Here is a 26,946-nt window from a genome sequence, read left to right as displayed (position 1 = left end):
AAAGATCTGGAAGGAAGGAGCAGCAGGAGTGAGAGCAACAGCTTCATTCTCTCTCACCACAGAAGAACCGGCTGCAGTGAAGTGCGATGCAGACAGAGAAGGAACAGGATTGCCCTTCCTTTCCCCGAGTTAAAACTGATTGTACACTAGTAGCAAAAAAAAAAAAAAAAAAAAAAAAAGCCAATCCTCCCTGCTCCCAGTTTTGAGCACATTCCACACCATGTTAAAAAAATATCAGGAAAGAACCAATGAAGGTCAATTATCTGAAGATGGAGTAGGAACGAGAAAGTGAGAGGCAGGAGCACAAGCGCAGGACTCCCGGTACAAGAGCCACCGCGGGCTAACCGGAGAGGCAGTACCTGGACAGCACGGAAAGCCTCCCACGGGGCAGCCAGCTGGCAGGGAGGGTAGGAACATAAACAGAAAAGCTCATATGCATCATATTTACCAAGAGTTTTGCTCCACTGGCTCTCAGGAAGGACAGCTGCTCTCTTCAACAGCATCTCATTCTGCGAGGGGCTCAGCCGTACAGCTCAAACACTATGACCGAGGCAGGAAGATTAGTGGCCATGCACCACCATCCTTTCTGACTGCAGCTGGAGAACAGAGTAACTGACAAACCATCTTAAGAAAATGATTTTTATTTCTTTTTTTTTTTATTATTATTTCTTTTTTTCCCTTTTTTTTTTTGAAGTTCTGATGTTTACAGATATGCTTGTATTTCTGATAATATAGCTTTGCAGCAATAAAAATCACAATGCAGCCAGCAGAGCAGCTGAACTAAGACCCATAAATACCAGCACAGAAAACAATGGACAACCACCAATATTTCTATACATGAACTATTATTTTAATGTCACGTTTTGACAATTGTAAATGGTCTACAGAATGTATGTGGGCAAAAGGCAATAAGTGAGGCTTTTGAAACACTAGATGTATAATAAACAGCGCATTATCAACATTTACATGATTCACATCAAATTGATGACATCCTAAATGTATTCCTTTTAAAGGATAGAAATTTTTCAATAAAATATTACATTTCATTTAATACTCTGGTACAATACTTCATACACTGCAGGAAAAAAATAAATGCAAGGTCTACTCCACCTAATAAGAGGATCCTTTTTCATTAGTCTTTAGTACTGTAACAAAAAAAATAATCACAATAATGTCATAAATAAACAGGCTTGAAATTATTAATAATGTTTCACTATTTAAAAGGGAGAAATTAAAAATTAATTTGAAATAATGAAGTTACGGGTAGAAAATCAAAATCTGACAACACATCCTAGTACCAGCTGTGATTTTTCTCATCCCTACGACAAAAAAAAACGAAACAGGTTTTATAACTTCGTTAGCCACATCCTAGTTAATTGTGTTTCAAACACATATCTTAAGAGGAAAAGGTAAAGTTTGGTCAGGATTAATAGGAGAACCAATCAGTCCTAACAACAGTTAGCTGAAATCAAAGTGTATGCTATAAAACATTCAGTAAATGAAGTCTGCAGCAAATTCATGCTGGCATAAATTATTGTGCCTTAGGAGTCGGGTTAAAGTTTCCCTTGTGGTATAAAGTCTTCTACAACAGAACACTTCACAACTGCATCCCTTTTCCATTCCATTGATACAGCAAAAGCTTGTAAATCAATGCTTAAAATTTATTCTCTAAAAACTCACTAGAAATACATGAAACCCACATTGACTTATCTCCCCTGATCCAAAGGACATTTCTCTTTCTTGCTTCATCTGTCATAAACCCCAGCCATTGCTTAAAATAATTTAAAAAAAGTTTAAGAATCATTCCTCTCTTGCCAGTGCACGAAAGGCAGACAGATTTTATCTTGCAAGGTCTCCCCTTTGGTATTCAGCAGGGCCTAACACCTCAGTTAAGAGAGGAGAATTTATTCACAATCTTTCAGATTCTGTTCCCCCCTCATTGACATTCTTCCACCGTATGCTCCCCAGGATTAATACACATTCTGCAGTAAGAATTCCCTGGTTACAAGAAAAAAAACCAAACAAAAAAAATCCTACAGTGGCATGTTCTAAACAGCTAAAAGAGGTCATAAGAGGCAATTTTATATTGGCCATGTAACCGATTGCTGCTTATACAGGTCAATCTTTTAAGACACATCACATTAACTGAGTTCATAACTGAGTTCAGATTCATTAAGGATCCTTCTCTCATTTCTCTTGACTTTTCCCCTGACTTCTCGGTTTGGTACAGAACAGCTCCAAACCTGAACATGCGTTCCACCTTGCTATAACGTATGAAGTGCAGAATTTATCTAACTCTGCACTAAGTTTTAGACTAATATTTAATCGCTGTCAATTGCTCTATACAAATACCAACACTTACAACATCCCTGTTTGGCAGGATGAAGCTGTAAATAGGGACAGGAGAGAAAGCAGGCAATGCAGAGTAGGTATCTCACTACCAAATTAACAGATTTCTTGCTCGTCATGACTAGAAATTTTAGGTCTAGGAAGGGCGTAAGTATTTATGACTAGAGTATAAGGCTATGACATTAAAAGACATAGTATGTTATGCTGGTGACAGGAGTTAAAAAAAACCAACACCAAACCCAAAGCATCAAAAGACAGAAAGGACAATAGGCAAAGTAACAAAATTCTGCTTAACATTTAAAGAAGCACCTTCATTCAGTTCAAACAAAATGTTCAAATATTTGATTTTGCAAAGCACTCTCAGGAAAAGGTAATGTAATCTCCCACTTAACCTTTCACAAAGCTGCATTAATTACATTCCAGGCTCTAGCATAATTTCACCGGTAAGGCCAACAACCCCACGCCGTCGGCCCTGCGCCCCTGCATACAGCAGTGTAATGCAGTGCTCACCATCCGCGCCTGCTGTATGAAAATGGCAATAATTCCTCAACACCACTTCAGTCACAGAACCACCTCCCCTAAACACAGGGAAAAGATGTAGGTAAGACACCACCGGCCCCCACTGCCAGGGACCGATCCTGCCATTAATGCACACACGCAGCTGCTCATGGCTTCAAGGGGAACTTCTGGTCCAGATAATTGGCCAGAGCAAACGAAGTGAAGAAACCCAACTAACTGGCAGCTTAACAGCAGTTCTTCCTTCTAGAGTCTCTAGAAGAGGACTTTGTCTCATTGACAACAATCAGAAGTGGTTTCAGGTGAACGGGATTTTTAATCGCATCAGGACAGCAAATTCAATGCAGCTCTGAAAGGCACTTCAGGTGGAATGGTAATAAACTCCTGCCCGATGAAACAAACCAGGACAAGCCTGCTGGCCTCGCTGCCCGTGCTGCCCTTTTCAACTAAGGCAATTTGAGTGGATAGCTAACTTCCATGCACTGCTTTCCCCACAAAACTTGAATTTAGCCACTTACACTAGCATAAGGCCTTACTGAAAAAAAAACAAGAGAAGGCTCAACAGCTTCCACCTCCCCCAGCAGAAGGGGAAGAGGGTAACCTTATACTAAAGTAACAGCCTGCACAGTGGGTTTCACTTGTTTCACTGTTTTTAATATGCTGTCAAGATGTCATCATGCAACTTTTTAGAATACCTTAATTCTACAAGTTCAGTCTCTTACTTAATGAAGACAGACAAATTAACAAAGACAGTGTCCTCACAAACCACTAGGCCACTGTGTCTTTTGAGAGATACAGTAAATTTCTATTTTGGGTAGAGATCATGTAAAAGAAATCTTGTTTGATGTAAAGGCTACCTTGCATAATTACTCAAAAATAGCCCATCCAGCCACTCAGCTAAGTTGCGATCAAAGCCACCAGTTATCACGAAAAGCACCTTCATATCAATAACTGCTCACCCCTATGAAACTCAGTCCGAGTTTGAAATGTATTAGGACTAATTTTACCATGTAGCTGATTCTATTCACGCTGGTGATCCATTGTTTTCAAACAATCAAGTATTGTTCCCATCAGTATTTTACATCAGTGTAACGGATTTATCCACATCATTGCTCTCCCACCACCCCAGCCCACCCCACCACAAAATAAAATCCCACAACGGCTCAAATAAAGGAAAAAAACAAACCAACTAATAGCCATACTGTGAAACAAAAATACTATTTAAAAACCAAATGGATGACAATCCAACAGTTTGCGGGATTCAAAACTGTCTCTACAAAGTAGTTGTCTACATTGTAGAAAGGATTTCCGTTTATTTGGAAAATGAGCAATTGTAAATCAGGTACTGGAGAGAAGAGATATAAACAATCTTTAGATGGTCTTAAGTTTTGCCTACTGTTGAAGGATTAAAACCGTAAATAAAAAGGTACCAAGCCCTCAGAGTTCACCGTTCATGTGAAGCTTCTTCCATCTCTTTCTTGACCTTTTTAAAAACCATATTCATTTCTGGGAAAAGAAGGGAGAAGAAAATGAAAAAGTATTTAGGAAAAAAAATCCCCAGCAGTTATTTTTTATTCTGACATTATACAGAAGTACTCGGTTTTGACATAAAAAACCCTCAGACTCAACCAAAAGTCTCAAACCCTGCTTATAAACTGTGTGGTACTTTGGCAATAGAAGCTGAGATCGTGCACAAACTTGGAGAAGGTCCCTGGACATTTAAATGGATAAAACACATTTACAGTTACCAAATGGAAAAGGGAAAATAGGATTTCTGAGGTCTTTAAAAACACAAGAGGGAAAGATGACAGAAGGCTTTAGATTAGAATCCAAAAGAAGTTAATGACTAAAGACACCTTAAATTCGAAAGTATCCCTTTGCTGTATTTACAGCCTATTAACCAAAGTATCAGATAAATTTATGAGCTAATAGCCTATATACATACACAGTTGTCTGATTGCAAGAACAAAATTATAACAGATATTTAAAATACAACGAAGAGAATCTACAGGCTTCTCTCCAAGCAAAAGCAAGGATTTAATTTTTACTAGTAGAACAACAATAGTACACCAACTGCTCACACCACACAGGCACAGCAGTAGCTTTGCTCATCACGTCTTTTATGAGGCTGAACATGAGATTAAGTGTTCTTTGAATCGCTTTAGCTGCACACAAATCCTTGTCGTCAACCAAGAGCAACAATCACTTTTAAGACATGGAAAATTTAGGCTGTAGTTGCTACTCATCTTTTGCTAGCATGCAGAATTTCAGTCTCCTCAATAATAAAGACTTCCAACTTACATCACTGGTGAGTCAGGACACGAGAACAAAGGCCAAACTACCAAGCTAATATTCCACATTGTTTCGAAAAGGTAGGCATAGATGAAACTCAATTAGCTTCTGGAATTTAAACATCCTAAGGGGGATAGATTACATGTGGTTTGGGCATTAGAAAGTCCTTCCTATAGTTCTTCTCACAGTTTGGTTTTGTGTACATTTTCTCCAGGCACCACAACTCCAGGCTGGACATGCACACTCACTCCTGAACACACGTACCTGCCTTTGCATGGAAGTCTCTGTACATCTTCTCATCTGAAACTTTTTTGCTGTTGCATCAGTCCCACATTTTCATATACTCTAGCACTATCTTCTCTCATTCTGAAATGAAACAAATATTTACAGTCCAAAAAATCTAGTTGGAGAAAACCCTATTTGTACACACAATGTAATTCAGTGACAATTTATTTTGTTCCATTTATTTTAAGAGCAAAGCAGAGAGCAACAGTCTAGGGCAGTTGCTGTGATAACTCGTTCTCGTTCAAGGTCTCTGAAGATTAGTTACTACAGTTCAAAACTTACACACCAACAACAGAAGCGAACTTACTCTGGACACGTTGGAGTTGGGGTACAGGGTGGAAGAGGGCTCTGATCCCCACCTGTCTGGTCCGATAAAGAATATTTAATGTTTGTGTATTCGTGACCTTTTCTCTTACTCTTCTGTGAAGCAAAACACAACAAAAAGCCAGAATATGAATTAGTAATAGAAAACAATCACTGAAGCACTGCAGAAATTACATGTGTATCTAACTGTGTATGGTTTTATTAGAAAGATTTGGCTAAGAGGAGAAGAGAACTCAGTTCTGTAGGTAACACACACAAAATGGATAAGACCTAAAGATTGGCTGTAGTTATTGGTTACAAGACCTAAGAGCCCCACTTTTCAGTATTCCCCTTTCCACTACAATCTCCAGCAGAACATACCAACCTTGTGAACCAGCACTCATACGCAATCTTCATCTTACTTGGCAGAAGAAACCACACTTCATTCTTTAATAGACAGTATCAGCCAGTGGGCTTCCCACTGACCTTATTTCCAGCTTGGAGATGTGGCCAAATGAGTAACAACGTTGTTTGCAAGATCTCTAATAAAATAACATCTTAGCCCATTAGGTTTGATATAAAAAGAACCCAAGCTGTTATTTGTATTCTGCAGCATATGTTACAAGCTGCAGCCAATCGTGCTGGCATTCATCTAAAGCTACTGAAGGCTCCAGCAAGCAAAGCTACACTAGGAAGGAAAGGGGATACGGCTTTCTCCCTTCTCAAGACAAACGTTCACAACACACACATACAAATTAAAGCCTCACTTTAAAGTTTTAGAGGGTAATGGGTTTTGGGGGGGTGGGTGTTTGTTTTGGTTTTGTTTGTTTGTTGGTGTGTTTTTTTTAAAATGTTCGAACAAGTACTAAATAACTGGCCTGAATCGATCTCACAACAGAGGCTGTCAGAGGCTCTGGGGAGTTCTGGCTGCTGAGTTTCCCTTAAGAACGCTCTGTATAGCAATGTACGTTGAAGTTTTTCCAAGACAGCCTTCTGAAACTTGCTCAACTTGTTCTGTTATTGTACTGAACTTCTTCCCACTCAGCCTGCTACCTACTCCTGACAAATCACTTTCAAATAGACTACCAGTCCAGATCAATTACCTAGAAGGTGAATGCTAAGAAAATAAGGTTTAAACAAAACACAAAGATTCAAACTCTGCTGCATTCTACAGTTATGGCTACACAACTCTCACCTGCCAATAATATTCTGAAGCCCAAAATTAGGGCTTGATTTCCACTGCCCACTCCCCCAAACTATGTGATGATTCAAGTTACAGATGTACTGTACAGTAAAAGCAATTCAAAAAGAATCAGTCAGTTCTTCTATTACTTAAGCTGACTGAAACAGACAAAACAAGCCAAGAAAAAATAGATATCTGGCTTCCCTTCCTTCTGCTTAATTCACTGTAATTATCCCTTCTAATTCAGAATAATAGAAATGTGGTAAGAACTACTTGTTTCCTAGATGTAAGTGAATATACACATTTCCACAGGGGAAAAAAAGAAAAACCACTAAAACAAATTCACTTTGCTTTTCTTCTACACTTGTAAGATGACAGGCAATATTTAACACAACACTTAACTATGAAATCTCGAGGCTCTCAACATTGCAGTGGGAGAGGGAAGGCTAGCAGAGCAGGGAAATTCTTTCCTGAATACAAAGAAAAAGCAAGCATATCTAGGTGAACGGGGGCAGCTATTCACATATCCACTTCTTCAGTCCAACTGGTCCCAAGTTGGATGACAACAGGCTAGCTAACATGACTACCTAATTTCTTATCGGAGCTGCCCTGTGTTCACTCAGATTGAAAAGCAGAGAGCATGACCTCATATTGTTTCTTACAGAGGTGCCCCAACGGACTTCAGGGTTTTTTTTTCCAACTTCCATTGTTTGCAACTGCAACTAAAGCAAGCACAGAGAAGAAAGTTCCTGAAGTTAGTTCGGGAATGAAACGCTGTGTTTTGAAAAACTATCTTATTGGGGTGAAATTCAAGTGTTCTGCACACCATTCTACTACTTGGCCAGTTTTTTTTCTGTTCTATCAAAACATGCTTTGAAGCGTTCACAAGTTTTTTTTCAGGATATTAGTTCTTACAGTTACCACAAAGCTTTGCTTTTGTCTTGAGAAATTCTGTATTGTTTTACTCCTACAGCTGCCACTAGCCCTAGTTATAGGTCAAGGCCTCCTGAAGTAAATCAGTGTGCCATTTCCAATTTCTTAAACTTTCACACCTGTGCCTTCTGGGCTAGTAACAGAACAGAGGATGAAACACCACTAACTGCACCTCATCACCATAGGAGAAATACACTGCTCCAAACAACATCAAAATACTATCCAAAACCCATTACAACAACCAAGAGAGAGTTCCAGATCTGCTTGTAAATGGCAGCAGCAGAAAGAGACCATATTCAAAAAGCTGAGGATACAAGGCTTGCATAATTACAGACAGAGATATGAAGCAGCTTTAAGGTAAAGTGAGACAACAAAGCCAGGAAAAAAAGTACACCTGAGGGATTTCTTGTTCCTCACTTTGTGTCTAATCACCATCACAGCACACAACAGCTGTCCTGGGGAGAAGAATAAAGTCTCTCTCCTCTCTGCTGAACAGCACATCTACATCATGTAGGCAAATATAAAATAAGCTCTGCCACACTCCAAAGCAGCTAGAAGCCACACAAGAGTGCCAAGCCCAAGCTGGCACACTCCATCTCTAAATAGGGATAACATCTCACACCTGGCGCTGCACTAACCACACAGCTCCCCACATCTGCGTGATCAGTTGTGTGGGTTTATCTCCTTCTGAGCAACAAGCCAGCTGCAGAAGGAGAGAGATTGAAATTCTGAAACAAAAAGATAAAAATCCCAGATGACGAGGTTAGGGCAGCAAACGAAAGCAACAGTGAGTAGAATGTCAGTTCTTTATTACAAAACGAGGTAACTTCCGTAAAACACTGTACAACTTGAGTGCAATGAGTTCTTAAACACAAAGAGTAAGATGAAGGTCTTGTGGTTGTCACCACATATTCCAAAACTTTTCTCATCTTACCACACCAAATCACTCCTCTAACTGCTTTTTGTTGGACGCTGTACTGCAGGATCTCCGCACTCAATCCTTCAGTCCAATATACTTACCTCTTACTAATAAACATGTAATTTAAGACTCCAAAATTGGCATTACAGTGACTAGCATTTGAATTTGATTATCATACTTTAGAAACAGATTTGAAATGTCTTTAAAACAATGGAGTACAAGGTTCTGCACTAATTAAGAGTGTCTTATCTTTTATTCTTCTTGCACAGAAAACCAGATAATATGAAAGAAATTTGAGATCTGGGATGCAGGGACTGGGGGACAGGAAGGACGGGAACCCATACATGCAAGAACTTTCATGGGAAGTAAACCAGCACTAGATACAGTCATATGCAGAAGGCTCTCGAACTGCTGATTTTCTTATGCTGCCAGCAGCCAAACACACTGCTGGTATTTTACAGTTTTCTAATTCTACCTGATAGTTCAAGTAACTCATAAGCATAATGATTTGAAACACGGGCTAACTTCTCTGAAGAGGGTTAAAAGGTTACAGACCCAGCCTCTTCACGATGCATTGGTTATACAATCAGCAATCATGCCTCCAAAAGTCACAGGCAGCAAATGAGCAACTCTGCTCTATGTTCAAATGATAACGTGTTCCTATGTAACATTTTATACTTAGGACAAATATACCTGCTCCTCTTCAATTCTGCGCTGTAGCGTTTCAATGTAGTGCTGTACTGCCATGTAAATAAATCTATACTGTGCTTCTGTCTGAACCATTCCTGACCGCTGTGATCTCACCATCTGAATGGTCTTTGGAACATCAATATCACAGTCCACACCTAGGGAGAATCACCACAATGTTAAGAACAGTAAAATAAACTGTCTTTGGAGGAGAGATTGGTCTCATATTCCAGCAAAACACAGTGTAGTTGAATCATCTTGCAATAAGCGAGATTGCTAACATTTAACACTGAGAATTCATCCTTGACTACTAATACCCAGATCTGTAGAACTGTAGCGTAACATGGAAAGCTGTCCTGGAGGAGAAAACTGCATCACTTCCACTCTTTCAAGACCACTTTAAAATGCAACCTAGCTCAACATACGTGCTGAGTTAGTGTTTATGGCAGTTTATGCATAAACACAACACTGAAAACAAGTTACTCGAATTCAGCATGCATGAGTACTTCAACAGCCACACACATTAATGATTTCGAAAGAAAAATAGAAAAATAAATAATAATAAGAAAAATATTATCAGACTCCTGGCTAATCCTCAGTTGAAGGTGTTCATTATGCTGAACTGGAGCAGGGTTTCAGCACTTTGATTACAGCTAAGTTAGGAGGAATGAGAGAGTCCCTTCTATGCCAAACATACACACCTAGTTCCCTTCTATGCCAAACATACACACCTAGTTTGTAGCATCACTAGAATCTCTCTATTCTGCCAACACTCCCGTTGTTTTACCATGATGTATCTGTCAACATCCCACAGGAAAATAAAAGTGGGGGGAACCTACCTTTTTCTCTGATTATGTCAATAAGAATATCAATCACAATGAAAGTTCCTGTTCGCCCAATCCCAGCACTGTAAAAAGGGGGAAAAAAAGTTAATCGCTTTTTTCTTTCTGAACAGACAGCAAAGCAGCAGTCCAAGTATGAGTCTAACATCAAGAGACATTAAACTTCCAAATTATATCCAGTTAAACCAAGCTACACAGTCAAAAGTAACTAGAGACCTATTCAACTTAACATGGAAGAGACAAAGTCATAACAGCAATTCTGTACCTCAGCATTTATTAATGTCCTTGAATAAGAAAAAAAAAAAAATCAAACTACAAGGTCAGATCTACCATTTATAAATGTTACAAAATGCATCTCATTTATAAGTCAAGACCAAGGGGAGACTACTCACAGGAGGTGGGATGGGATACTATAATTTCCATGATCCTACACCTGAAATGTATCTAGCCAAGCCTTCTCACACACCTTCTCATAGAAGTACTAAAGAAGTACCACCTTCTCATACAGCATCAGAAATTCTTATTCATAAAGACATGCGTACTCAAGAAAGCCTGCTTTGAACATAACCGTTTCACACCTATCTAGGTATAACCTTTGGCAAAACAGAAAGCACAAACATCTTGACAAATCCAAGTCTGAGTAGTTCTCAGGGAAAGCTGTCATCTTTTAAAGTTTTCAGCTCCCCCCACCACAAAAAACAACCCAACAAACCAAGCCAAAAGGGATCCAACAGAACTCCACAAGTACAGACAGTAGTAGCAGGAGAGGCATAGTGCATCACCATACCTGCAGTGGACCACAACTGGTCCTGCATCAGAAATGCTCTCCTGCTTATGGTGCACCTCCTCTAGGAAGTCTAGTACACCACCAGGGTCACTTGGAACTCCATGATCAGGCCAAGTTCTGAAGTGATATTGCCAGACTGTTCTCTCTGTGTTCCCCTGGAAGGAAGATGCCAACACATGAAAACAAAATCCTTCAGATCAAAATTCAGCTAAAAGCACTTATGTGGCAAAGTTGAATCCAATCAGAAGGTGGCATATCCAACCTGCTGCTCAGTATCCACAGCACCACAACTCTTATAAAGAAGGAAACAAGTTAAAGAGTTCTTCCTGGCCTGACAGGTCAATCACACCACCTGCTTCCTCAGCTCCCTCTTTCTCATGCAGTTGTTTCCAAGAACATTCCCATCTTCAGCTTTAGAAGCCATAGCAAAGTCCCGTCTGGGGGTGACCAACAACAAGGGACTTTCATCTGTCATACTCATCATCAATACCTAGTGGCACTCACCTTACACACTTCTTTCCACTCAGTTCCATCCCATGGACATACTAATCTAATACATCCTGATTACTTGCTTCTTACACAACTCATTTTGCACCCTGATCCAAACTGGTTCTTAACAAGAAAATGCTATTTCCACACTAGTTAACTGTTTCCCTCCTCATCCTTTGTATTCCTTCTCTTAGGTATTCTTTCTGCATACTGGAACCACACATAACCATTTTCTTCTTGTGCTACCATCTCCATGAAAGGGAGCAAATGCCTAACTAGACTTAAGTGTCATTACTTAAAAGCATTGTCCCTCTTTCCAGATTTCCTCAAAGCCCCGCAGCTGTGCATCTTCTGCCAAAAAGTCCTTAGGTATAAGGATCTTCAATTATCCCAAGGACAAAGAGAAAGATGTATGGAACTGAATCTGAGGCTTCAAAGAAAGAGACAGGGCTCAATTTATTAATCTCTTAGTCCTTTTATTGACTGCAAAGAAACAGTCTATTTCTGCACATTTTTTGTGATCTGCAACCTAAATTAAAAGCAAAGTTACTAACATACTTACCTGCCCAACTTTAGAAAGCTTAAGTTCTCTTAGTGTGTAATCATGTGCTGCGCTCTCCTTAACATTCCTAACACGCATAACACCATACTCCTTCAGGGAATATTCATCAGGCCAATACTTGACACACTTACTCTGCAAGATTTAAAACAAATAAATAAACAACATTTTTAAAATGGAGCAAATCAGTAAGAAGAAAGTCTGGTTAGTAAACTGATTAACAAACATTTCTGAAGCTTTCATTCCTGAATACATGGAGAACAATCACAAGCGCCAACTGGACAGCTAGCTGACAAGGTAACATGTTTTAGGGGGAAGTTTCTCTTCCCCACAACAAACACTGGGTGATTTCAGACAAACAAGTACAGGCAATCTCTCCTTTCAGCAGCTTTCACGATCATCTTAGTAACTGCTTTGCCTTGATAGCTTCAAATCCCAGAGATTAAAACACTGTTGCTTGTACCTCCACCCAAATACTTTCAAAATACTGAGAATTTCCAGTGGAATGCTGTAGACTTACAGGCTATTCTACTACCAAAACACAACTGGCTGCAAAATAAATACAAGTCAAAGGTGTAAGGCATTTTTAGCAGAAATGAAACCTAGATGCTTGCTTTTTCATCACGTAGAGCAGAAAGGGCTAACACAGCTCTCCAATTCAATCACCAAAGCAACAAAGAATCGCTCCCGGTGGCAGAGGATTGAAGCCTTGTGTGTCTATAGCTTCTGAAACACAGAGCTTTAGGTGAGCTACTTCTCTCTTAAGCTTATCTTAGATGGGATATATTCCATCCACTGAGGAAAAGATTCACCTATTACTACTTTGATTTTGTTCTTGCGACAGTTCAGGAAAGAGCAGCTTCTGTCAGCCCGTGAATACGATACAGGTCCACCCAGTATCAAATGAGAAATTATAGTGGGTATACAGGTGCACCTTCCAGCAATAACAAATGCAGACCAAACACCAAGTACTACAGAGAAACATTTCCTATTTGCAGTTACTGCTGCATATTTATGACAAAACAGCAACAAGGAAGTTCCTTCTGCCAACACAAGACAGAGTAAGAGATGATTGAACACATGCTTTCCAGCCTACTTAGGCAACAAGATGCTTTCCCGTTACTTTTGCCCTTCTTTCCCTGTCATCTCCAAAAGGGTAGAAGCTAAACTGATCTTAGTATATGTCAACATAACTTGCAGTTTCAATACAGAATTCTGAACATAACAGCAGTTGGTATGGCAGGTCTGAACAGTAACACATGATATTAAAATAAGCTTTAATCTGATAGAGGGGATGCATATATTATTGGCTTGATGGACTGCCTCCAAAACACCACTATTTTAATTCTAAGTATTTGCTGCTTCTACAGTGCATGCTGAAGCATATTCAGAACTCTATGCAAATCCAAGATGTTTCTAGTTCCTCACTTCCTTAGGCAATGTGCTCTGGAAGTCATTTCTGATGCAGAGGTTTCTCTCCTTCCTGGAGATCTGAAAGCATCTTGGCCTGAGATAAAAAGCTTTTATTTTATATCAGGACTACTGTTATTTGCAATTCTTGAAGAAGTGAAATAGGCATCTCAAGAAAACAACAAAAAACCAAAAATAAAACCAAAACAAATAGGAAAAAAAATTAATGTGTGCAGCACTGATTAAGTAATCAGACCTTAAGATGTTCTATACAGCCAGAGCACAGAAAACAGGCTTAGCAAAATTTAGAAAGAATCGTGGAGAAACTGCAGAGGAGCACAGCCCATTCAGAAGGTTATTATAAAAAAAGAAGGAAAAAACCAAAAAGGAGGTGTATTCAATTCAACTCTTCCAAAATAACCCCAGATTTTATTTCTCTTCTTCCAAGAGAAAGATCTAAAAGGAAAGTCACTGGAAAGAGGCAGCTTCTCCCTCCTTCAATGCATTGTTAGGAAGGAAACACAAATCATGGCCCTTTATAAGGTTGGTGAATGGACAGAAGTTTACAAAGCCTAAAAAAATCCACAAGACAGAGTCTAATCGTTTCTACAAACACCACCAGTGACAGCTTTGACACCTACATTAGGAAGAGAAGCCCATGAAATCTACTGCTATTTGTCTGCAGTACTGTTCACAAAGCCTCTATTTTTGTGGCAGTGGTAAGGAACCCCTGCAATTATCTGTCACCTGCAGAAAAATATTATACTTTCAATTCAATTTTTTTCAAAAGTGATGCTCATCTAACAAGATAACAGCTTTCCAGTCAGAAACAGATCATCAGATAAATGAAAAAGGTGGACAATGGCATGTGGAAAAAGAGAAATTTATTTTACCAAACAGAAAAAAGATCAGAAACAACACATTCCAAAGATAAAACTATACTATACACAGAAAGCAGCATGTGACCATTGCCAGAATATCGGTATTCAACTATTTCCTATTCTTTCCTGCCATGTGTCATTAGAACCCAGTAACAAAGTAATAGCCTCAGATTTGCCAGAAGACAGTGAATAAGATAAAATCTCCGTACTTAAAAGGTAAAATGGAGGTTCTTGGGATAGACCATTTCCTCTTTACAAAATTACAAGATCCTTTGTATCTTGGGATACAAAATTTCGTCTTTCAGAGCATTAGATACTGCCAGAGCAGTTCACAAGGGAGTTGCAGATCACTGAGGCTGAACAGGCAGCTGTGTTCACACAGAACAAGTCAGTCAAAGGCAAGGACCTGACTTCAGGAATAAAAGTGCTAAATCACACCTGGCTGGGGGATTCCTAACCAGGTACAGTTTCAGCCATAATCACTGGCTCAGCACATAAGAATGTTACCAAATTCAAGCACAAAAAGTAAAGTCAGAAGACAGAATAGCATTCTAATAGTCTAGTAAATGTGATTCAAATAAGATGAATCTGGGGCAACAACTTTCACATGATATTGTCATTTTTAGGTAAGAAGCAATATCATCTACATTCATTCTTATAAAGTCCCACAATTATACTTTTCCAGTAAAGTCTATACAGGCTTGGTAAACTAAAATAAATGGCAATACTTTTGTTGAAGAAACAGAGAGTTTACCCCTTAAAATACGCAGAATGCCTGTTTGGCTGTACCTCACATTCCAGTGCCTCATACCCTGAGTAATTTTAAGATACACGGATTCACATTCAGTAGCTAAAATTTAATCAGTCAGCCCTTAAAAAAGGGACATCTGATGTCTTTTGAAAGTACACCCTCAATTCCCACAGGCACCAATAAAAAAGGACACTCAGCACCTTCCAGGTCTCCAAAGACAGTTGTGGCACACCAGATTTCAGCATATAAATCAATATAACCAAGTCAATTTAGTCCTTACTTGCATTCAAATGTCATGACCTTTCCCAAGGCCAGTTTGAGGGTCTGTTTTTACCTTTCCTCTTTCAACTTCTTTTGTTGTCATAACAATAACTCGAGAATTCTCCTGGAACACCATCCTCCAAAAGTCATTCACTGTATTCTGCAGGCAACCTTGAGTAGCAATGTAGCTTTTTTTTGGCTTTGAGTTGTTGCACTTGGTTTCAAACTCAGGCTGGAGAAGAAAAAAATTAACAAATGGTGACAAACCCTTACAAGACTAACCTGGATTTAGGTAAGTGTGTTGAAAAGTAGACATGGGCTGTGCCAACAAGGCTCCTATAGGTAGGAGTATACTCACCATAATAATATTAGCATTGATATAGTCTGAAACAGGTTCATTTGGATCACCATCATGTAGAACAACTCTGGTATGGTCAACTGGAAGAACATATATGAATGTTAAGCACTTGAATCCTACAGTTATGAACACACAGCTATTTTTAAATATCCCACAGACAGGACCATTTCTTACTGCTACCAGAAGCTATTAAGTTATCAAACTTCATAAATTAGTGGCTAGAATATTTAACCTTTCCTTGTTTGCCATTTCTTAAAACAAGCGGCCAATTCATAACAAGCTAGATCAAAATAAGTGTTCATGCCTCCTAGTAATTCATGAGTGCATGGACAGTCAAGCACTAATCAAGGCAAATGGCCCCTGGATTTGTACCACGCAGTTTTGTACCACAAATTAATCCTCTTAAAGTTAAGCATTCCAGTTTGCTGAATAAGTTTCGGGATTTGACACTTTTAAATGGAGATGAAGATAAAAACAGTATTTGGGAATTGAAATATTGGTATCTACAAAGTGCATATGTTCGAACACAAATTGGAAATTGCATGGGCTAATACTGACAACATAAGAGGGGGAATTATCAGTAAAGAGAAGAAAAAGCAGGGTGGTGCTTAATTAACCCTGTATTTACAAGCTAAGAAAATAAAGCAGAGCGAAGCAGCAGACTTACATTATAATGAAAGAAATCAATACTTACAGGGTAAAATGTTTTTGTATCTATTTTTGTTTTTGTTTTCCTGACGCTGACCTTCTTTACGACTATAGAGAAGTTTGCATTCTTGCTGCTGTAAAGTCTAAATGAAAACAGCACAAACAACTAGTCTTAATAAAAGCAGTATGGACTGTTTTACCATCATCATAGCAATCCTTTCCCACAAAAAGGATAATACTCGATTATAATTCCAGAGAGTCAGAGAGAGAGGTACTGGATTTCTGCATTCAGACTTCGTACAGCATTGCTTCCAAGGTATATTATGAAACACTGGAGAGTGAGTGACAAGGCAAACTATTTTCCACCTAATAAACACCTATGAATTCAAAGCTTCTTTAAACCAAACTATAACCGGCAAGCCTTCATGATACTGTTCTGACCAAGCAGACCCAAGCTGCTCCCTCAAAGCTTTCAGCTGTAAAACACTGCAAGGAAACTGGTAACAAAGGACCACAACAAAATTTTGGCTGCAGAAATCCATCCATCTTAAAAGGCACCCTAAATAAACCAAACACCACAAGCAGCATTCTACAGAGCTTGTCCAAATACACTTACGTCTTTCTCACCAAGCATAAAAGTTAGGAGTACTACTGCATTTCTCCTTTTCACTGAATCAAGCTGGTAAACGACTGAAAGGGCATTAGCACCAATACAGATTAATAACTAATGCATTTAAAACATTGCCAACCTGCAAAGGAGTAAAGCACTTTGTGATCCAGTGCTTCTCTACCTGAGCTGTACCGGATTCCTCCAGGCCTTACCAGCCTTCTTCCTCTCCTTCAGCTACAGCGAGCCTGTAGTAACACCACTAGAAAGCCCCCGAAACAAGTCAGATTACGAAGGCTGTGTTACATCAATGCCACATGAGCAAATCCTTGCAAGCTGCAGCCAGATCAACTCAAAACAACCAAAGAGGAGGAAGGAGCATACAGAAAACCCAAAGCACATCAACAGAAGCAACTGTATTTAAATATCAAGCACGGTGAAAAGCCCTTCAGCAGTTAGAAGCAGAATATTAGGAAGATATTACTGTCTGTTCCCCAAAAACAAAAGTCCACATGGGAATGCTACAGTTTTTTCAAAGATATGGATGAGACAGGAAAAATGCCCATGTACAACCCACCACCACTGCCACGTACCACTTTTTAGGTGCTCCAATTACTGTCTCCTACCAACACATGACCACTTCACTAAACCAGTACAAGATTTTGCACAGACCTCCTCATATTACACTGTTGGGGGAGGAGGGGGGGCATTAGGTAACTACAAACAGGGTTATCCATAAACCATCCTAGTGCAGAAACAATACATCTGTGTGGGGACTTCTCCTGTTGGCAAGGAACTAATTTCTCTGCATCTGGTTCACAATATGACAGGGAAAACAGCAATTGCATACTTCACAGCCATGCTGCTTAGTAACAAATCTCCCTACTTGCAAAGAAGCTGGAGGACGAGAATCTCCATGATGTTGTTGTTCCAAGTTTTAATCCCCAAAGCAGTATTGGCCTGACTAAAAGGAACACTCAGGTTTTGGAAGCTGAGGTATTACCACCTTTAATACTCTTGCAGAGATTGCTTTTTCCTTTAAAGCTTGGGCAGGTCAGACACTTGCGCACTTCTTTTTAAGTCTGCTATTGTTACTGCCTCACTTAGCGACCTTGGTCAATAAGGCTCATCCCGGCAGGGAAACCAAAGAACAAAAGCAATACAGGAGAGCTGCAAGGTTTCATGCTTGTGAAGCGAAAGACAGAAAGCACATCCCCATAAAACATTGCTTGTGAGTACCAGCAATGGGTGAAACTGGGCTTTGCACTAGGTTCACCTCTTGCCACGCTGCAAGACTTTCAAGTGCCATTATCACAGAGCACCCTTACCTAATATTAACACTTTTGAGTTTCAGCCAAGTGAGACGCCAAGCAAAAGAACTGAAAGCTAAACTTTTCTAGCAGGTTAAAAAATGGAAACAATTAAGTGTGTGGAAACCATAGCTTCAAACACATCTTCACTTTCATAGTTAATTATTATTGCTTTGAGCATCCCTGAGGAGAGATCCATGAGCAGCAGCGACTTCTAACAAGCCCATTAAGGGATGTACACAGTGTAACAATAAATCTGAAACATAGTCCTCAATTTCACAACAACATCCAAGCATTAAGCTCACCAAAGAGCCATTTTTCAGAAGCAAAAACATTACAAGGACTGTCAACATGTCTGTCTACTAGTTCATGGGACAAGAGGTACATTCTTAAATATGCCTGCAGACAAGTAATTTATAACTACCATCTGGACTGCCAAATCATAAAACAGCACAGGCAGAGATCCACAGACAACCTGGAGTTTGTCCCCTGCCACCAAGGCTGACAGCTATAGCTTACCTGAGCTGAATGAAAAAGCATGACACTAAAACTGCTACAAGATTATTTCATTTCCAAAAAACACAGTGCAAAAAAATAAGTTTTAGCACTGACCTCACTAACAGCAGTAAAGGGGAAAGAGAAATGGAATGTTTCACAAGTACAAGCTTTCATTTCTTACATTTACTTTTTCTGCAAGACTTCTGGCTTGCTAGCAAATACTCTTCAGGGAAGTCACAAGACAGGAAAACACCTTGCTTCTGAAGGCCAACCGATAAACCCATTACAAGACAAATTCATTCAAAAGACCAGAGGTCAGAAAAGACATCATAAGGGTCAAGCAATAGCTTAGGTGTATTTTGACAGATCAACAATCCATTCCTAAAATGCACCACACAAGAGTGCTTCCCTCAATAAAAACCAAAAAGATTTAATTCACATAGCTTCTAGTAAGCCAGCACCAATTACAAGAAGAGCAAGCCAACAGGGCACACTTTTTCCTTTTCATGCCCTCTGAATAAAAGTAAAGTATGCTTAGAGTCTCCAGGGAAGCCAACAGACACCTTTGGCTTGGCTCACTTGCAAAGGCATGTTCAGGCCAAACCACACAGTGATGACAGGCACAATCACAGAATGGGTTGGGTTGGAAGGGACCTTAAAGATCATCTATTCCAACCCCCTTGCCACGGGCAGGGACACCTTCCAATAGACCAGGCTGCTCAAAGCCCTGGCCAGCCTGGCCTTGAATGCTTCCAGGGATGGGGCACCCACAGCTTCTCTGGGCAGCCTGTGATGGTACCTCACCACCCTCATATCTACCATCCACATGACTGTGTCATGTTAATGATAAAGCACACCACTAATTAGTCTTTGCCAAAAGCAGTTCATTCCCATACGCATGTCCCAGCCATTAGAGTAGGTGTGGCTATTGCTCCTGACCCTTCAGGCCCCACGCCAAAGTTCACATGTGGAATTCCGCAAGAAAAACGATTCAAAGGTTGGGGCCAGTTTACCTCCAAGCAAGGTTCACAAGCAACAGATGAGAACTGCTCCCCAAGGGATCCACCGCTCTACAGTTAAGGTAAAACAGAGTCCCAAATCCTCAGCAATGGCCAGAGTAACCTTTGCTGACTTGCCTCCCCTTCCAGGTGGGGTTTGGACCATTCAGCAGTCCAGCATCAAGGACTGTCCCCCCACACCGGGCCCAGGCGAAGAAAAAGGAGAAAGCTTAGTCCTCATTTTATGATTTCCCCACTGACATGACCTCACCTTCTTATATTACACCTACATTTGTAGTGAAACACGTTACCTCTTTGGTAAGAGTCTTTTACTTTTCATGGATTCCTTTTTCTCCTCCTGACAATAATCACAGAGCAGACTGGACAGTACATTTAGCTAATGTATAGGTCTGATCAAAAAAAGGAGTTTCTTCAAGAACAACTGCTTGAAAATCTGTCACTACTCAAGAAGTTTCTCAAAATAGCCTTACACAGCCCAAATCAGTCTCTGTCAAAGATCAGGACTTTCCAGTTTCCTGTTGCCATCTGCTGGTGGCATTCCCGACTCCACTGTGGTTTTCTTACACCTGTGTGGTATATAAACCAGCCCATTCTATTTAAGACAACTTCCAAACTTTTGGCTATGGCCATCACATGCATGCAGCTGTTAAGCAACCCCAGTTGTCAGAGACGGGTTAGGACCCAGGCTAGATGCAAGTAGTTTGGAATGTGTTAGTTCTAACACTCATGATTTGCTCTACTTGAGAAATTAACAGTTTCAGCCATATGCTCTTTCAAGCATAAGTAGTTCCCTGAAATTGTTAGGATTTCAAAGAAGGGGAGAGCTGGGCCAGCACAGCTATGTTACACATACCAGAGGTGCACAGGCAAGACAGAAGGAAAGGCAATGCTACTTTCTGGGAGGGACATGGAGTTTTGGCTGCAGGCAGAAATGAAACAATGAAACAAAACAAAAATAAATCTCCAGGAGTCCAGGGAATACATATAATGTATGAATACATATAATGAAGCAATGTTGCTTTATCTCAGAGTTTGCTACTGCTACAGCCTCACAATCATTTTAAGATCCAAAAAAATGGCTATCAAAAAGCCACAAACTCAAGGGCAAGAGCATTTACAGACAGAGAAATCACACTGACGTTTCCTTAAAGCAGTGGTACCCAACCTCCTAAAACACAGCAGTGCGAATGAAAAAACCATGGGCAATTCCCTTCATAAGCACAATGCATCTGACATATTCCAACTGCATCAGATACCACTACTGGACTGGTACTTGGGTCACCAAGAGTCATGTAGGCTAGGAATTGGTCCTTGGCCTCCAGAAATGTTAATCCAGCCTACAGACCTCTTTCTGTCCATGTGAAGACAAGGAACATGGGAACAAACCCAATTAATCATCCTGGTGGGCCAGATAAGAGTAGTAAGGTGCTCTCACGATGGGGAGGATATTCAGGAGGGATTGTGCTATGTACTGAATGAATAGCACTAAAGAACTTAATTACCTATCAGAATCAGGAAAAAAGGTAAATATTTCAATCCACAAGAGTGGAACTAGTAAAATTTTAACACACACTGTACCTGACACAGGAGATGGGAGCAAGAACAGGGATCTGAAGCAATGGAGGAGGAGATAAGAAAACGCCAGGAAGGCAGAAACAAACCTAACTTCTTTGTAGTGTAGAGATTTAATACCATAACACTTGGAAAGTAATGAAGTACCTCAAATTCTTCCCAGAAGCCCTGCTTGACTTTATCCGTAGTCTCTGCTAGCTTGCTTAGCTCTCGCACTCTGCTTTCAATCTCTGCAGCATTAATACGGGTAGTATTCAGAGGCTAAGAAAGATACAAATATTAAACAAAGGTATAACAAGTGACAACTGTGAGAAGACAGCTAAAACACAAATTCTAGGATCCAGGCATGTATTTGGACTGCAAAACTTTATAATTCATACAATGAAGGGCAGTGAGAGTAGACAGGAAGGGGGCAGGGAACAAATGCTTTAAGATGAAATCTCAGGGTTGGTCTTCGATACATTAAGTTGTCTCATATCTGGACTAGTCCTGCAGTCCCTATGGACCACAATGAAACCGAGAAATTCTGCACGCATCAGAGACACAAGAGTCTGTCCCTTCACAGGCACATAAGAAATTGTTCCCATTTAAATGACTGACTTCTTCATCCGGTTCCATGAAGTTTAGTTCTTCATTTTTGCGTTATGGAAGAAAAAAACCTCATGTCTCTCAGAACATACAGAAAATCCTGCACTTCAACAATATATTCTAAAGGTAACAAAGCTTAGTGGTGTCTTCTCCATTCACTCACCTGCTTGAGTTGCAATACTGTGCCCAAAGTTTCTACCATAGGGTTCTTCTTGTAATGTTCCACTAGATCTGTCAGAGAGTCAAATTTCTCCCCTCCACCAACATCGTATTTTAGATCCTTAAAAGACAGATGCTTATCAAAATAAACACGCTTCATACAACGACATCTACACTAACATCATCTTTACACTACGCAACATACAACAAATTATCTCCAAAACAATATGTAGAAGAATCTAGTAAGACCCTTCTGCTAAGGGATGGTAGAACCTTAATAAAAAGAAACACACATACAAACTATGGAGGAGGGCATTTCCCTTTTTGTCATCTAATTGAAAATCATTTTATCTGCCTTTTCAGGAGGGCTGATTCCTTCTGAACTGAGGTTCAGTCAGCTCAAGCAGACTACCTGAGCTACATGATTAGAATCCAGGGAATAGCTTTATAAATCAATTCAAATTCCTAAAAGAGTGTCATTGCCTCCTGAAAGGCTGGTATTGACTGGCATCACCCCTATTATAAGGAAGCAGAGCTGAGTTATTTTCCTCCATGTCATAACTACTACTAGTAGTTAACTGCAAATCAAAGAGGTTTTCTTGAAAAAAAAAAGAAAAGAAAAAAAAAGGTAGACATTCTGGTAGTTTAGCTTTTAGTCTTGATAAGCCATTTTACCTCCAAAATACTTCTATTACTGCATTTTAGTTGTTTTTAAACAATTAAGTTGTTGCACTGTCTTTTAGGCTAACAGAAGAAAAAAAAATGACAAAATCAAAATCTTTTTTTTTAAGAGCAACCCATGGACGTATATGAAAATATCAGAAGACTATAATTTAATAATACTTCAGTGAAGAACTAACCTATAATAAAATCAAGGTTCACATTAAGTGTTCCTTGGATTCAATATGCAAAATTTTCACAGAAGGTTGATCATCTATCAGGTGCAACTTTATAAACTGACAGGAGAAAGACATATTCAGATAGATCTCTATTTGTCCAATTACTTATATTTTTATATAATTCATCCAGGAGACTGCAACTCACTTAAGAAGATTCATGAACATGAAAGGCTCCATCAGCAGAGGATTTGAGACAGACTTCTGATGCAATCAAAAGCAAATCTATTAGAAGGTACTTGACAGCATAGTATAGTACGACATGATTCAGTCAGGCAAGCAGTCAAAAAAAATAAAACACTTATAGATGATATATAGCACACCCAGTACCACAGGGAAAGGGGAAATGTATTCAGCTCTCTGCAGTGAGGTGCAAGATGGCCCTCCTGTTAGAATAAACCCACTGCCCATGGAAGTAGCCCTGTTAAAGAAACTCGTGCTTCATCATACCTGGCAGTGAATCATGACATGTGTCACTTTAGACTTTCCATCATTACTCTCTCCTTTATCATCTCCTGTCCGGACAGAAAGAACAAAGTCCCCAGGATGGCTTTGACTCTCACGCACAAGAAAGCTTCCATGTTTTCCTTTTTCTGTTAATAGTTTTTCAGCTTCTCTTCCAGAGAGATGCCCATGAAACCACCTTTTAAAGTAAGATAATAGACAGGTACCCTACTTGTCATTCCAGCCATGTCTGAATCTGCTTGTTCTAAATATTACATATAAATATATTATAGTATATCAATATATTGTTATATATAAAAAGTTTATGTACACTAAACAACAATGCACTGGTCTACAAAAGGCTCAGTTTATAAAAACAATTTTTAAAAATGCCTTGGAAGCATACATGTACATACACATGAGTGATTACAGAAACACTTCGAAGCAAGCACTTCCCTAAGCGCCGAAATCTGCATGTCACACAAGCTTCAAATGAAGCTTTGATTTGGAATCTTTACAACAATCCAAATGGACTCCTTGGTGTCCAATAAACACAGGCTTACACTGCAACTGTTTCTTCAGTCAAGGCATTTATTCTTCTTTTATTTCTTTCATAAGACACGCTTCCCTGAAAAACCTGGGAGAAATTATTTTTGAGACATTACCTTTCCATCACATTAGGTACTGGACAGGATAATCACACCAGTATCATTTCTTCAAGAAACATGGCCAAAAAGGCAATAATCCTCCTCACTACTGTTAAATACAAGCCATTCTGAGGAGTAAGAGAACTTGGTTTAATATTCTTCCTTAGTTTTTGACTTCTAGGAACAAGTTGGTATCTACTGGCCATAGAGGTTTATTTCTGACATATGCATGCTTCCTGAGTATATGTCAGGTCTTAAGTCCCAGATCCTCCTCACCAGCCATGTCCTTAAAACATGAGTTGGAGCAATCTGAGGATGCTCATATCATTCACTTTCTTACACATATGCTCACTGCTGGAAAAATCATATAAAGTTATGCCCAGAAACATACCTGGTAGTTCCTTGCAGTTATAACAGCTCCAGGCAGCTTCAGGAGAACTTCTACAATAAAACGTTCTCCCAGTAAAAATAAAGGGAACTATGCTCTCTTTTTTATTATTGTGCACACCAGGAAGAATGCTGAAGAAAACAGGTTCTGAGGCTTGGATTGCTTTACCTTTTAGTCACATTTATTAGTCTACTTTGCAAGTAACCTTGTGGAAACCAGCGGGACCACTTTTAGCAGAAGATAGCGGCCACCCTTTCATCAAATGGAAGCTGATTGTAGTGCTAATAAATGTATGTGTTTACCCCTATGAAGAAGTGCACAGACACTGAGCTTTTCACCACCATTTCTCTGACCTTTCAGATGTAGGATCAGCACAGTTCAGTGGATATTTCAACTCTATAACATCTCCATTCTTTTCCTTGAGCTGTCCATGATGTTCCATATAATACTGGACTAACTCAGCCAATGTAGCAAACTTCTCTCCTCCATAGAGGTCATAGTAGTCTCCTGTGTTCTGGATCTTGATGTGGGTGACAGCTCCAGTTCGTCTAATATTTGAAACAAAGGGAAGAAAACAACCACACAAGTCAGCTGATTTCTAATCAATCACTTATATATTTAGCGTTCTGTTGTCCGAGTTAGAGAAATCCATACTTACATTTGCATCACTTTCCAACTGAAATATTGCAGAATAGCTAAGCTAGTGCACCTCTGAAGTGTGCTTCAGCCACATTTCAGTGGCTTGCAAGAAGGGGAAGTGTCTGTCCAACCGTCAGGAAGAATAGGAAAAAAAGAAACTTAATTCCGTAATGAAGGAATCCTTGAAGCCAGTGTAAGCTCTGCGGCCTCAAGATCTCCAATAGAAATCCCTCAGACCCCCAAGAACTGCACACACAAGCACAAGGGCAGGGGGGAGGGGCGGGAGAAGAATTCAGCATTCTCAAGACACCCATCAAAGCCTGTTTGCTCCTTTCCCTAGAATTTCACACTAACTGCCAAGATCTCTCCTTCATTAAACAGTTGCCTCTGCCTGATGCAAGTCATTTGCTCCCACAGCCTCTAGTATTAATGAAAAGCAGCTCTCTGAGTGTCCCCTTCTGTTCCACGAGGCTCATTATCTCAAAGGTATCCAAGCAATTCTTATCACCAATTCCACTTTTCCCTTTTCCTTTATCTACTTCCTCTTGCTGTCCTTTCCCCATCCCTAACCACTACACATACAGCGTCAGGGGACAAGTGTTACAAAAGGCCCATTTTGGAAGCTGGAAAAGCACCACCATTGCCCTTAAAAACTTGCTGACTTTTCCTGTAAGAAAAGAGGCTGGATAGCATTTCCTTGCACATGCTTGATCAGTAATTCTTATAATCTCTGCTACTTTCACATGGTTACCAAAAAGATTACTTTTAAGGGGCTAAAAGTAATGCTTTTATTAATCTATTTGTGCTTCTCCTTAATGTTTCTGTGTCTCTGCAGAATCAGAAATCACTGCCCTCCAACCTACAGTTTCCTCAAGTTGGGTAAAAGTATTTAAGAACCTCTTCAGGGAAAACGGGAGAAAAAGAAGAGGGGGAAAAAAGCAAACAAACTAAAAAGCGATCCGTGCATTCTTTCATCTCTACAAGTAGTTCATCTACACCTCTTTCCCCACAGAACAGCATCAGATGAAAACCCTTACCAGTTTGGGGAGAAAGTCAAAAGACATTTACACTTACCTAACAGAGAGCGTGAAGTCTCCAGGGTTACTTTTGCTGGGCCGTGCCAAAAAGCTGCCATCCACTCCTCTCGTTAATAGTAGGTTTTCTGCCTCCACCCCAGTAATATTTGGATGAAACCATCTATAAGAGGTTAGAGCGTTAATAAATAAATAGAATAAATAAATAAATAGAAGATCATCACATGAAAAGACTAAACAGAACAATCCAACAGCTTCAAAACCAGGAAGTACTGAGTTTTGTTCCTAAATGAATAAGAATTCCTATCTTAACAGAAAGCATAAATTATTAATTTCATATTACATTGCAATTTTATGTATTGGTAAGAGATGCTTTGTAAGCGAAAGGGCTATACCTATACATACTCAGACTGCTTGGATTAAAATGGTATCAAAGGTATACAATGTAAAGAGAGACCACAAGTCATAGATTTCCCTTACTACAGGTAGACAGGACACACAATGAAACTGAAAGACAATCAGGAAAACCACTTAAAAACAAAACAAAAGTGACATCTGACAACATTTTAAAGTTAAAAATTTAACAAAACCTCATGCTTTAGGGCACAGGCTGACCACCAGCTGATGCGGGTCAGGCAGGAACTTCACTTGTGGACAACCTATTCAGTTGCCCAGTCTTCTTCCACCTTCCT

At 39.7% G+C, this 26,946-nt stretch overlaps 1 protein-coding gene across 3 annotated transcripts in view; it reads right to left on the bottom strand.

The window, feature by feature from the left end:
- Positions 1-828: 828 nt before the first annotated feature.
- PTPN11 (protein tyrosine phosphatase non-receptor type 11) overlaps positions 829-26,946 on the bottom strand; it is a 30,759-nt gene continuing 4,641 nt past the window's right edge. Inside the window, exons 2-17 of one of the 3 annotated variants that reach the window (XM_037375634.1) lie at positions 26,295-26,417; positions 25,240-25,342; positions 24,935-25,129; positions 23,553-23,745; positions 22,211-22,327; positions 21,607-21,720; positions 16,500-16,596; positions 15,806-15,885; positions 15,521-15,679; positions 12,148-12,279; positions 11,097-11,251; positions 10,307-10,374; positions 9,474-9,625; positions 5,750-5,862; positions 5,422-5,523; positions 829-4,371 (exon numbers count right to left, since the gene is read on the bottom strand). In XM_037375634.1, coding sequence (XP_037231531.1) covers positions 5,454-5,523; positions 5,750-5,862; positions 9,474-9,625; positions 10,307-10,374; positions 11,097-11,251; positions 12,148-12,279; positions 15,521-15,679; positions 15,806-15,885; positions 16,500-16,596; positions 21,607-21,720; positions 22,211-22,327; positions 23,553-23,745; positions 24,935-25,129; positions 25,240-25,247 — 1,653 coding nt within the window. In that variant the 5' untranslated portion in view covers positions 25,248-25,342; positions 26,295-26,417 and the 3' untranslated portion in view covers positions 829-4,371; positions 5,422-5,453. The remainder of the gene's footprint in view (positions 4,372-5,421; positions 5,524-5,749; positions 5,863-9,473; positions 9,626-10,306; positions 10,375-11,096; positions 11,252-12,147; positions 12,280-15,520; positions 15,680-15,805; positions 15,886-16,499; positions 16,597-21,606; positions 21,721-22,210; positions 22,328-23,552; positions 23,746-24,934; positions 25,130-25,239; positions 25,343-26,294; positions 26,418-26,946) is intronic. The other 2 variants (XM_037375632.1, XM_037375633.1) reach the window with 2 other exon arrangements.

Source organism: Falco rusticolus, chromosome 1, assembly GCF_015220075.1.
Source record: "Falco rusticolus isolate bFalRus1 chromosome 1, bFalRus1.pri, whole genome shotgun sequence".
Taxonomy (NCBI): domain Eukaryota; kingdom Metazoa; phylum Chordata; class Aves; order Falconiformes; family Falconidae; genus Falco; species Falco rusticolus.
This window is presented reverse-complemented; position numbering and strand designations above follow the sequence as displayed.